The 13,168-nt window shown below is 36.7% G+C and overlaps 1 protein-coding gene across 1 annotated transcript in view; it reads right to left on the bottom strand.

The window, feature by feature from the left end:
• Window positions 1-13,168, bottom strand: part of PARD3B (par-3 family cell polarity regulator beta) — a 416,125-nt gene that overhangs the window by 173,231 nt on the left and 229,726 nt on the right. Inside the window, exon 16 of the mRNA XM_030485475.1 lies at window positions 3,226-3,270. Coding sequence (XP_030341335.1) covers window positions 3,226-3,270 — 45 coding nt within the window. The remainder of the gene's footprint in view (window positions 1-3,225; window positions 3,271-13,168) is intronic.

Genomic DNA, 13,168 nt, shown 5'->3' on the forward strand with positions numbered 1-13,168 from the left:
TGGGCTGCATCAAAAGGAACGTGATCAGAAGGTCGAAGGAGGTGATCCTGCCCCTCTACTCTGCTCTCGTGAGACCCCACTTGGAGTACTGCATACAGTTCTGGTGTCCTCAACATAAAAAGGACATGGAGCTGTTGGAGCAAGTCCAGAGGAGGGCCACGAGGATGATAAGAGGGCTGGAGCACCTCCCGTATGAAGACAGGCTGAGAGAGTTGGGGCTGTTCAGCCTGGAGAAGAGAAGGCTGCGTGGTGACCTCATAGCAGCCTTCCAGTATCTGAAGGGGGCCTACAAGGATGCTGGGGAGGGACTCTTCATTAGGGACTGTAGTGATAGGACAAGGGGTAATGGCTTCAAACTTAAACAGGGGAAGTTTAGGTTAGATATAGCGAAGAAGTTCTTTACTGTGAGGGTGGTGAGGCACTGGAATGGGTTGCCCAAGGAAGTTGTGAATGCTCTATCCCTGGCAGTGTTAAAGGCCAGGTTGGACAGAGCCTTGGGTGACATGGTTTAGTGTGTGGTATCCCTGCTCATGGCGGGGGGGTTGGAACTAAATGATCTTAACGTCCTTTCCAACCCCAACTACTCTATGATTCTATGATTGTGGAAAACATTTGCTACACTAAGAACACCTGTAAGCACTGCTGGAGTTTGCCACCCAGCAGGATGAAGGACAGGGCAGCTAGGAGAACCAGAAGTCAGAGATGCATTTCTGTGAGGGTAAAATACAGGAACAAGTCTCCAGCCGTCTTCCCACAGAACATGCTTACAAGCTCAGGATGTGTCCAGACATGTTTCTAAAGATCAAATTAACCTTTTAAGGAACAAAAAAAATAAATCCTCCTGCGATTGTGAGTGCAATACATAAGAAGATAGATGGGGCTTCAGCTATAGATCCTTCAAATGCCTTAGTCTTCTGCAGTATTGTGATAACACTTTTTGAAATGAATACACACTACTAACTCCTGCTGCTGCTGAATAACATGTAATATACGAGGGATACAGTAGCTATACCAAAAGCTGAGACTATATGCTTGAAAAGCCACTGTCCCAGAAGGAACAGAAAGGATATTTCCCTAGAGAGAACTACTCAACTGCGTATTTCATAGAACAAGTCATGTTGAAGGAGAGAAGGGATAATTGCATTGATTGTTGGTAGGTGATAATTAATTCTGTAGAGAAATAAGTTTAATTTCCTGAAGTCTAGGATAGGGTGGAAACTCTCTGTTCTATAATGAGAAATTAGTGGTGTTTTGCTCCCAGCACTAGAAGCTGCAATGTCTCCCTTAGAGTGTTCTTGGAAAAGGTACCTATAGGAAGGCAGCACAATGAACAATGTTAAAACACGGGTTCTGTGATGTGACTGAATGCCAGCAAAATGCGTATATGATATGTAATTCCAAAAAACATACAGTAAAAAGGGACCAGAGAAAAAGAATATCATGTTCTTGAACAAACCTTTAAAATAAACATTTGAATGGAACAATGAGAGAGCTGAAGCTGCAGTTTGATTTCTCTTTATGAAGGGTTAGGAAATGGAACACAGAGAGGGGAGAACATTTTTCAAAAGTAACTGAACAGCATTTAAAGTGGACAGAACCAAGAAAAATCATTTACAATCCAACCTTCTCAGAAGTTAGCTAACTCTTTTTATTCTGAAGGGGGGAAAAGAATCCAACCTGTAGGATCTTTGTATCTATTCCTTAGGTGATCTATTGACCACTGAATTTCGTCAATGAAAAAAGATCCTAGGTACATGTAAGAGGTCTATGAAGGGTAAGTAAAGGAAACAAGCGAAAGTTCAATAAGCATGGATCCATATTTTCACATAAAATTTGTAGTTGTCTTCAAATAGAAAACTTTCAAAGCCATGGTTTTCAAGAACCTGGAAAAGCGTGCAGAAGAAAGATCAAATGAACCTAAAAGTGCTATTATAAAGCTTAATGTACCCATAACAAGCGATTGCCAAAGAGTTATGATCTCACCAGGTTTCCCTACAATATTCTTTGATAGCAGTGAATTCTACTGATCTTTAGAAAACTTCATGATATTGCAATGTTTGCAGTAATTTTTCTGCACAGGAGAAAACCAAGGGCCATCCTGTAGCTTCTTCAAGTTGACAAGATCATCTGAAGTTTTTACATTCTCAAAACAAAAGGTTGAATTAACTTTTTCTCCCCAGCAGTGATAATGTTACAAGACATCTGCACTACCCCCGATTCAGAAAGAAAACCCAAGAAGTTCACTGACGTAGAAAGATGCCAGAAAGAAAGAATTTGTCTGCTAAGTTCATGAAAAGGTCTTCAGATAAGGAAAATCCACACCAGAGAACTAAAGAAGTACACCCAGTTGCACAGAGAAGGAATACCATAAACATTCAGGAATCTTACAGTTGACCTTCCTTTACATGAATTCACCTTTTTAGTTCTATCAAAGGAGTGGAAAAAGGCAATGTGCAATCACGCTACAAAGGGGCAGCCTGAAACTTCACGGTTTTCAAGCATCAGAAGAGACTGCTGAATAACTTGAGTTGTCTAGAAAGTTTAAGGTTTCTTATGTCACCTTATCTGTGGCTTGTGAAAAATTACAATCTTAAGTGACACTTCCTTGAAAGTTCTTTTAATACACAAACTGCAAGTTGAACAGTACCATGGTGTGGTTTGCAGACCTTATTTAATATGTAGGTACAGTAATGACAGCAGTATAGACTAATTTTTTTTTATTACTATGGCCTGAAAAGTTTAAGAAGAAACAAGTTATTTCTACTGCACAAGTATGATGAAAGGAAAAGCTTTGACATTCTTTTTTGCAAACTGTAGTTTTTTTTAATGTTATCTTCAATATTCCTGGTAATGGAAGTGGAACTCAGAGTAAGAAGAAAAAGCAAGAAATATTTATATTTTTCAAAATGTATATTGTTTGTCTCCACACTCCATAAGACACATTGCACTTGCACTTATTTGAAAAGGCATCTTCTTCAGTTTACAACACCTGCACTGAAAAATAAAGTTACAGCTCTTCCTGCAAATGACTCAGCTACATGCACTGTTTGGCTGGCAAAGAACAATCCCTAATTCATCACTGTACAACTCAGAGTCAGTGCATACAAAGTAATGCCTTAATTTGCAACTCTTTCGGTCACCACAGTTTCTGTAAGCTGATTTAATTTACTGCCCGTACTATCTCCAAGTTGCTGACTTTTCCTCCAAAATAGGAGAAGTGCTTACCCAATTTGTGTCCGGCCAACAAACCAACTTTGCTTTCATCTGCCACTGGAGGAATAAAAGAAAAGACACAAAGATCAGAGACTTATTTAAATTCAAAAGCCTTTGAAATACTGTCAAATTATTTCAGACACACCACATCCTAAATCTTTAACTTATAATTGTTTGTAAAAAGCCTTTTTTTACCTAAACCACCTGGGGGTTTCTTCAAAGTCCAAATATCTGAATCGAAGCCCACTGAAACCAATAAAAGGACTACCACCAGTCCTCGTGGGTTACAGATCAGGACCTCAGCAGTTACACACTCAAAACTGAGTTGTCAGAAGAGCAATTGCATTTGTAAATAACTCATCTTGCCAGACAAATCACAGGGCATAGGAGAGTTGTAACATTTTCAGATCAAAGACCTCAACCGTAAAAAGAATCCAGATGTGAAAACCATCTGCAAGACATCTCACTGACTCACAGGACCCTCTCCAGACAATGAGGTCTCCCAAAACCTGATCCTTTGGAAGGTTCACACTTTCGTCCATGTTACAATTTATTTTACCTGTAAATTGTACCTTTGTAGTATTTCACAACATCTTATAAAGGAAGATGTTTACATTAGCAACAGTTTGCAGACAGACGAGTGGAGGAGCAAATTCTGAATGTAACAAAAATTGTAATTTTTCTTTAGCAACTGTACTTCAGTTTATTATCATATATCTCAAGAAACTAATTAAAATACTCTCCCAGAGGGCTGAGGGAAGAACCAATCACCATTTCTTACAATGAATTCCATGCAAAAAACCGGTGCTAATGTAATGTTAGGGATGATAAAACAAGCACAGGAAATGAATGTTAGGGTTGAAAGCTTATTCTTCAACTCTGCCTGCCCAAGCACTCCCTTATACCGTGCCTTAAAATGTGATCTCTTTATACGATAAAATAAAATTGTCAAGTCATACCAGAAATACTATAAATGAGAACTTAGACAAGCTTTGAATAGTGGTCACCATAAAAAGTTTACACACAGGGTTACCTGCAATGATACAGGAATGTGTGATTTTCTACCCAGAAGAAAGCAGTGCAGTGGTTATTGACATTTAGGAGTTGCTGCTAGAAAAATAATCACAGTAAATATTTTCTTATATTGTCTACCCACTTTTTGGGAAGCTGTTCCCGCCCCAAACCAGCATCAGATTGAGGACGGGGATTCACAACTAGAATCCTGAATCCACAACTGCCCATGGTATCTCTTCTCTACCTTTGTAATCTGATTGTCATCCGATTATTGGTAGAATTGACATAGAGTAGTTTTGTTGTGGGACATCAATGCTAATCAAGGAAGACTCATACTGTTTGCAGCATTATGCAGAAATACTGCAAAACAAAATAACAGTGGGGCTAGTCAAAATTAGAAGTGCAATTAAAATTCAAGGCGGTTCTGTACTCCTTATCCTTTAACCTCTCTTCTAGGTTTTTCTAGTCCCTGGATACAACTATAAAGCTCCTTGCTATGCAGCTCAATCCTGTAACATAAAAAGACCAGACTTTTGCTAGAAGGATAGTTCAAACTCCTTTTCCTCCTCTCTCCTCCCAAATTTACCTCTAAGCATAACAACCACGGAAAACTTTAGTCCCAAAGGTTAGTGTTTTGACAAGTTATGATTGTGTGAAAACAAGGGATTATAATGGAAGCTGATTTGCAACCTTAATTATAGCAGTCACTAATGGCAACCACTGTTAATATATGATAATAATATATGATAATTACTTAGAGTAGGTTATGTTACAGTACATACAAGCTTTAAAAAAATAGATACCAAGGTTCACAGCATTTTTTTAAAACTATGCTGATGACTTGGTTTGCCTGAAACTAAGTTTTACATTATTAAAAGGAATAAATCCATTTAACTTAATCATACTTTACACACCAGCTTCACACACAAAAATTAGATTTTAATACTGGAGGGAAAAAAGCAAGACTAAAATGATTAGAAAATGAAAAATAATCTTACCAGAATACAAAGTCAGCATTATGAGCTTAAGTACACACAGAGAAAAACTGGGAAATGCAAAACTTAAAGTTTTATATCAAAGTTTGAGCAAAATATGTGTGCTCCTCCAAGGGGTAATTTTCATTTCATGGGACATTATGCTTGGGCAGTAACTTCTAGGCTGGCCATCTTTCATTAGACTGAACAGGAGTGGCACAGACAAGTCCAGTGGATGAAAATCCCATTCCTTCTCTTGTTTCCTCTGGGAACAAGAAGATGACAGTAAAGAACAGAAAGGCTAACGCGAGATAAATACTTTATATGCTAAAGTTGAAAACTTTGTAGCTGAAAATCTCATTTAGGAAGCATATAGGATGTCCTGTTTCACAAAATAGCATTTGAAAACACTGCTCTGCATGGTGTTAAAAATTCATGCAATCATTCAGTTACGACAAAAATAGTATTTCTCTGGCTATCTTCCTCAGCTTCTGAAAAAAGCATAAGCTAAGTGTAAATTTATTTTCTAAGATTCTGCTACTGTTCTCTATCTTTGCAGAAAGGCCCCTAAAAGATTTTAAACTGGGAAAAAATACTCTCTACTCTTAAAACTAAAGTAAAAAAAAAATTCTAATTATTTTTATATTGCAACATCAAAAAGTAATTACATTGCACCTATGAAAACTTCAGCTCATATACGGAATATATCAGGAAAACATTTATAAAAAAAACTTCAATCAACTATTTTTATGCAGACACTAGAAACATGATATATTCTTGACCTAGAATTGTTAAATCCAAAACATTAAAAAAAAGAGAAAAAGGAAACCACCTAATCTGGGGACTAAAGACACAAACCTCAGACAGAATTCTGGCAAGGATCAATGAAAGGGAGTAAATACATTCACAAACAAGAAGATACTTCTTAAGTTGTAAATTGGATAAATACTTCACATTTTGAAACGTCCCTGGAACTCCCGGGGATGGTAGTTCATGAAGTTATTAATGTCTGTCAGTATAAAACACCCTAGCTCTTTTAAAGAAACCTCTGTAATTTAGAAACTGCATTTTCACCACAGAAGTCAGTTACATATTCACTGTCATGTCTCAAAGTAATTGCTGAAATAAAAGTAGCAGAAGTTCTACAGCTATTTAATAAAAGCATGGACATTTGGGGGACTAGCAAGACCGCAGATTAGGGAAGGTGGAATATTACTAGAACAAACAAATCTCTCCCGCTGATAGCAACCAACCGGTAGTTATTTTTTTTCAACAACCACAACAAATGGTAAAAAAACCCAACCCTCTACGCCATGAATAATCAGATGTATTAGAATTTCCTATGGTAATATTCTGGAGTGCTGTTCTGCTTTAAGAAAACAGTAGAAGCACCCTGCAATGCATCCATGTGCTTCCACATAATCTTTGATTGCCATTTCTGTACCCTACTCAGGATAACCAACGTAGCCATTTTATTTGAATCGTATGATTTTCAATGGTTCAGTATACAACAAGCCTTCTGTACTGCCTCGAAGTTTACTTAAAGGTCAAACTACTTCCTAACTACGATTTACAAAAGCTCGAATCTATGCTGCGGGCAATTATGCCCAGTTCAATCACTGTACCATTATATTATTTTTCCCCAAACAAGGAGTTACCACTATTCACAAGACGCAGGGTACTACTATTCAACATAGCACCTCTTTTCCGAAGAGTCAGTTTTGCACATGGACTAACAGCTACTTAAAATCTTCTAAATGTATGAAAGTTACTTATATTTCTGCTGGACAAAATGACACGTACCTTTGAAGACCAGCTGCAGTTCTGCACTCAGGAAAGAAGTAAAAAGGATTAAAATTACAATTAATGAGAAATAATAAAAAGAAACACTGAAACATCAAAGAATTACCTAGAAAACAAATTTCCTGATACCTTTTTATTAGTCTATAAGAAGCCCAATATAAATTTTTTTATTCTACATTAATCAATTAACAAGGGCTGTATTTCCAAACCACATATATAAATGATGCTTCTGTGCTTTTTATAATCCAGTCTCTATGGTATAAACACATGAAAATAAAGCTACAAATTGATCACTGTTTTTTCTGATTAACTGTATCCTTACTCAGCCCTTTCATTATAATGAAGGCACAGTATCATCAATTAATTTTAGTCAATGATAGTGCCAATGACATAATTCTGCTATTTTTATTTTCTTGGTGAAGCATTTCCCCATCTACAAGCAGCATAAATCACTCGGAGAAATTCTGTCAAATGTTGGCTCACAACCATCACTTAGAAAATGCTGCTTGCCATTCTAGGTTTGCCCTGTAGTACTGCATATGAAGACCACAGGCTTTTACACTAAAATCTACATAAGCAATAAAATGTATTAGGAAGGGTAAACTTGCACTGTCTTGAAGTATCTCTTTCAGTAATTTCCCCTCCTCTCCAGCAACAGTGAAACTTCATGTAAGGGCCTGTCTCTCCTTTTGTGGGGTCACCTGGTTATCCATTAGCTACTCAGTCTTGAAAGACTGAGTCCTTGACAGATTCCTGTTCACTTTAATATTGAAAAGCAGTGAGACTAACAAAAAGCTTGCCCAAGGACCAAGGATAAATTATACTTTGGTGGTAAAAAAAGACAAACCTTTTCCAAAATGGCACGTATCGCAACATTTGGGATACCCTGCTCAGCACAAAGACACGAATAAATCACATCCAAACTAAAGATTCTGGATTTGTTTTTCACCTGTACAAGGTTTTCTCTAATTAGATTTTTCACAGGAATTTTGTTAGAATTGATTTAGTACTTCAATTCAATTGTACTCAGAGAAGATCCCCGAGGGATACATCTTCTGTGTCAGCACATGAGAATGAAAATGCCTAAGCTTGCATTCACTATTACTACTACTCGTTGTTGAAGAACCAGTAGTACAGTTGATGCTGTCCACTGGAAGGGTTTTCTCCCAGCAGAAAATAACATTGTTTTACAATTTCCCAGCCAGTGTGGTATAAATTTCTTCACTTTCTTTTAGTGGCACAACTACTCATTCTTGAAGGTTACATTGCTAATTGAGGCCATCACAGCTTCTTTTACACTTCTGTTGTCTTCTCTAATCCTCTTTCACCTCTGTTCCAGAGGAACTGTACCAGGCTAAAACTGATCTAACTCCTCCGCTACACATCTCCTGCATGTCATTAACACTTCTTCCCACCTCTTAGGGTTAAACCACAAATTCCTAATCTAATCTGTCATTCACTGGCTGAAAATACTGATAGGGAAGAGATTTAAGACATAGTGTAGGTAACAAATATATAAATTTGTTTTTAAATGTTACTTCATTATCATCTGTATTTTCGTTCTTATAGTAGCTATACATTGACTTAATTGCCCTTTCTCCCCACCACTCCATTAATCTAACTGCAGATTAACTCACTTAAAACTTACACTAAAGCAACGTAAGAAAATACCACCTCAACCATGTGTTACCATTTTCTCAGCTCTATGATCATAGCTCACGTGATGCTCCAAGCCTGCTTCACAGCAAGCTTCCTTTTCTACAAAACCAGTCCAGAAAGCTGATATTCCTTCCTGCCCACTCTGTCTTCATGGCACAGCTCACCTTGCCCCCAGTTGCATCAACGCAGGCTTGGGGTAAACCTGAGTAATAGAACCGACCTTGCTAAAAGTCTTCCTTTTCACAGAGAATAAACCTGATTTTAGTCTCATTTCAATTCAATTCACAGTGTCTCTATCACTTAATAAATGATTGTTTCATTCCCTACTTATGGATCCTACAAACAAGAATTTGAAAGTCACTTTAACTAAGAAAACTATGTTGTGTTCATTTATGAAAATTTATTCTGCAGAGTGGCCTCAGAAAATATACATCTAATCTGAAGTACTAGAAAGTTACTCATGAGATAAGCTATAATGATTTTGAAATCTCTCTTGGCCCTTGATCCCAAAGACAATCACAGCTACAAGCAATAGAGATTTTCCTAAACCCGTGACAGTTTTGGTTTTGAAAAGTCCTTCTCTTCAAGAGATGATTTGTTAAATTACTGTTATAAGCCAGTAAAATTGAAAAGTCTGTTAGAACTTGGAGCCATCTTCTCCACTTCCTTATTAATGTTCTAGTGAGCTTAACTGGCTCCTAAATGCAGTTCTGAAATTGATTTCAACCCAAAGCAATGTGATAAATATTCCATACATACAACATGTTTAACAAAATAATGATTTTAAAATACCAAATGACTTTCTGTTCCACTAATACCATAATTCTCATTAGGGACTCTCCAAAATGTATTCTTTTAATTGTATCTGAATCAAAATATTGATTAGATTAATCTCAATCAGTTCTGCCTGGCCCTCATTTGGTTACGTTTTGAGATATTTTATTTCAATATTGAAAATTACACTCAGAATAAGAATAACTCGGCTCAAGGCAAACCACAAAGTAGCTAATAGCATCTTAATTGCATTTTCCACATACTTCTGGATGTGAAACCCTGGTTTCTCTTTGTTTTAAGGTGTTCTAAAAGTATAAACTGTAATCAAATACATCTCTTCACTAACAAAGAAATTAGCATTTAGTTAAATATTGGCTTCCTTGCAGAATACTCCATACCTTGAATCTTGCACATTCATTTGCTAATTATTCCTAAATACATAAATAAGTTAGCCAATATCTTTCATAAATAAGCCCTAAGGTTAGAGGACTCTACACCTAATGAGGTTTCAGCAAATAATATTTTATCCACATTCAAAACCAAGTAAAGGATATTTCAATTTCTTCAGGCTGTAGAGCTTAATCAGTTAAGATCTATGGGTTTTTGCTTTTTATCAGGAAAGGAAGGGAAGTTGAGCAGTACCTTGGGATAGCGGCCATGGATTATTATACCAACATCCACAAATATAAATGTACACAGTACTTTGCCTGAATTGATACACAACAAAATTACTATATACTCATACGATTCGATTTCACATTGCTTCAGGTTAAAACAAGCCACACTTTCACGTGTTTGCATACAATTTCCATGGCTGTGGTTTTTACAGTACATTAACGCACAGCCTAAACCACTCCTGTGCATAAAGATTTATGGAAAATAGGGGTGTTGGAGATAAATAATAAAACACCTTCTTTCCTTTCTTTTTCTTAATAGCACACTGATTTTCACCTTTCAATACAACATTTAAAAAAAAAATAAATCCATATTGCCATTCACTCTCCACGAAAATTACCTTTTTAATAGTTAAAAAAAAGAACAAACACTACTGAAAATGTATTCTGATGAATTATTATACAGAAATTCTTCTCTAGACAACTGTGGTAATGTATAGGAAAATGTGTGCGTATAGCACGTTGGTAAATGGAAAATCATCCTTCCAATGACTTGTATAGAAGCCACTGATTTCTTCTTCATTTTCAATCCGTCATTAAGTTTGAGAAAAAGTGTACCGCTTCATTGGGAAGGGACAACACGACATATATTTGTAGCATTTCTGAATTTTTCTTATTTTTAACACTATGCTATAAGCACAAGTCCAAACTTGGCATACAATCTCAACTGGTCAGTACAGGCATGCACTCTAAGTCAGACTTCGTTTGGCCCTGCACAAATTCTTGAAATTACAGTACAAGGAGAATCTTTGCTAACACATTCAAACATCATCAATCCATAACGAAAAAAAATATGCAACTGAGTGGACATGTCAGGTGCCAGGATCAGCAGAAGGAGCGGGGTGGCTGTGCTCTTTTATCACCACCAGTTCAAAATAAAAGTAGGCAAGACAAAGAAAAATATACTGTATGACACAGGATACGAACTCTACCAGTGATCCTGAAAGTGCTGTCATTACCTCAATACAGCAGCAGGAAAGAACATTAGACTTATAGCTGATATGGAACTGATCTGTACCCTATTACTCTGAATGAAGCTGTAAATTTTGAGAAGCCTTTGACCACTGTGGAAATCATGGATGCTAAAGCAGGGAACTGACCACCCTATCTCCATATGCTTTGCACAAGAACATCATCACTATCACTATATTTGCCTTTTTGATGTTTGGGGTGTTTTAGTGTTTATTTCTACAATTGTAACTCAGTAACTCACACTTGCCACAGATTATGTATTTAATTTATTTTAAAGTAAATTCAAGCAAAACCTACCTCATCTGCAAATAACTTGAGTTCTTCAAATACACCACCTCTAGACAATGGTACTTTTAGATTCATGCTATTTGTGGACTTTGCAGTTAAAACTTGTGTCAGTTCATATGACTCATGGCACGTGCACAGTAGCATAGAGCCCTGCCTAAACAACCAGTTGGCAGTGGTTCACGCCTGTTGCTCCTGTCCAGCTGTCCAATCAACAATCCAGAAATGCACCAAAAGTTAATAAATTAAACCATATCTGCCCTACTGGCAAGTAACCTACAGACTTTGCTGCATGTGCCAAGTTCCTCTCATTGCAAGATTTGCTCTGGAGACTGACAATGACAAATTGATGCAACATGTAAGCAGTGCTGAATACTTTTTGATCACCCAGCCTTATTTCCTGATATTATTCACTGAGGATATTAATTTAGAATAATTATTTTGTAAATAAATATGTAAATTTTCCAGTAAATATGACTGGAAAACAGATTAGGCATTCAAAGGTTTCTGGGCCTAGATTATAAAAAAATCTGAAAAGATAAACATCAATGTTACATGGGTTTCCACTGTGAACCTATGTAATTATAGACTAGTCTTTACTTAAGAGTTTTGCTTCTTGTGTATACATTAACCCTCATTAAAGCCAGAAAGACCCTTACTATACGATTTCGTTAGCTCCCTAATTTAATGAATTTACTATTTACTCATAAGGTTCCAAATTTGTAGAAATTGTTTGGATTCTGGGGTCTCTAGTGTTTAAAATTTTCTGTTACCTACCTTTGATGACCCTTCTGATGATGATGCCATTATGTAATCCATGCCTTTGAAATCATATAATTAGGCAATAGATGCATTATATACATTTCAAGGTGAAGTAAAATGTTTCGTAAAGCAAACAGCAGTACAGATTTCACACTGATGCCCTGTATCACACTAATTCTGTATCACACCTGGTTCAGAGACAATCTGCTTTAAAAGGAAAAGAAACTGCACCTAAACCACATTTGTAAGCCTCACAGCTCTCCTCCTGAACTCCAATTCCTTGATTTTTCTGTTCATGATGTTAGATTTATTTTGGAAGGCATCGGCATAACTTGAGAACAATAAAAAAGTAGTAAGAGGACAGCATCCTGTGAGGACTGGAAAAAGAGGGCCTAGCAGTTATACAAGCATTTTTAGATGGTGTTCACCTCCTCTTTGTTACCAAATATGCTCCACAGATCCTCTGTGATGCTGAACAAATCTCTCTGACAAGCTCAACTCTGCGTTTGGAACATGAAGACAGCTGCACTTTTCTTATTTTGGTGGCAAACAATGCACCAAATCAATAATGGATACACAGCTTCATGTTGGGATGTGAAGTTACTATGGGTCTTGACTGCAGTTAAGTAATAAGCAAAATATAAAAACAAACAACGAAATAACTTTCCTTCCCCAAAAATTCATTTTGGAGTGTGCACTACATGAATGTTCTATGTGGAAGCACAGTTTTATATACCAAGTTATTGGGATTTTTATTTGCATTAGAAGCATTTTATATTGCAGTTACTTCACATAAGATTTTCATGTTCCTTTTCCTTTTCTAGTCAGAAGCTTCTGCTTAAAATCTTTCAAAATGTGGAAAGTTAAACATGGTACTTCACTGCTTGCTAGAAAATGACTGCAAAAGGTTGTAACTTTCATCTTCCTCAGTTTCTTTATTTGCCAAGCTACGTGCAAGCAATTTTACTTCATCTATTGTTATTTCTGTAAGACAGGATGATTGCAGTTTGTTCATAGTCCCTCCAGTTCTTTACATGA

Source organism: Strigops habroptila, chromosome 5 (genome assembly GCF_004027225.2).
Source record: "Strigops habroptila isolate Jane chromosome 5, bStrHab1.2.pri, whole genome shotgun sequence".
In the NCBI taxonomy this organism is placed as follows: Eukaryota; Metazoa; Chordata; class Aves; order Psittaciformes; family Psittacidae; genus Strigops; species Strigops habroptila.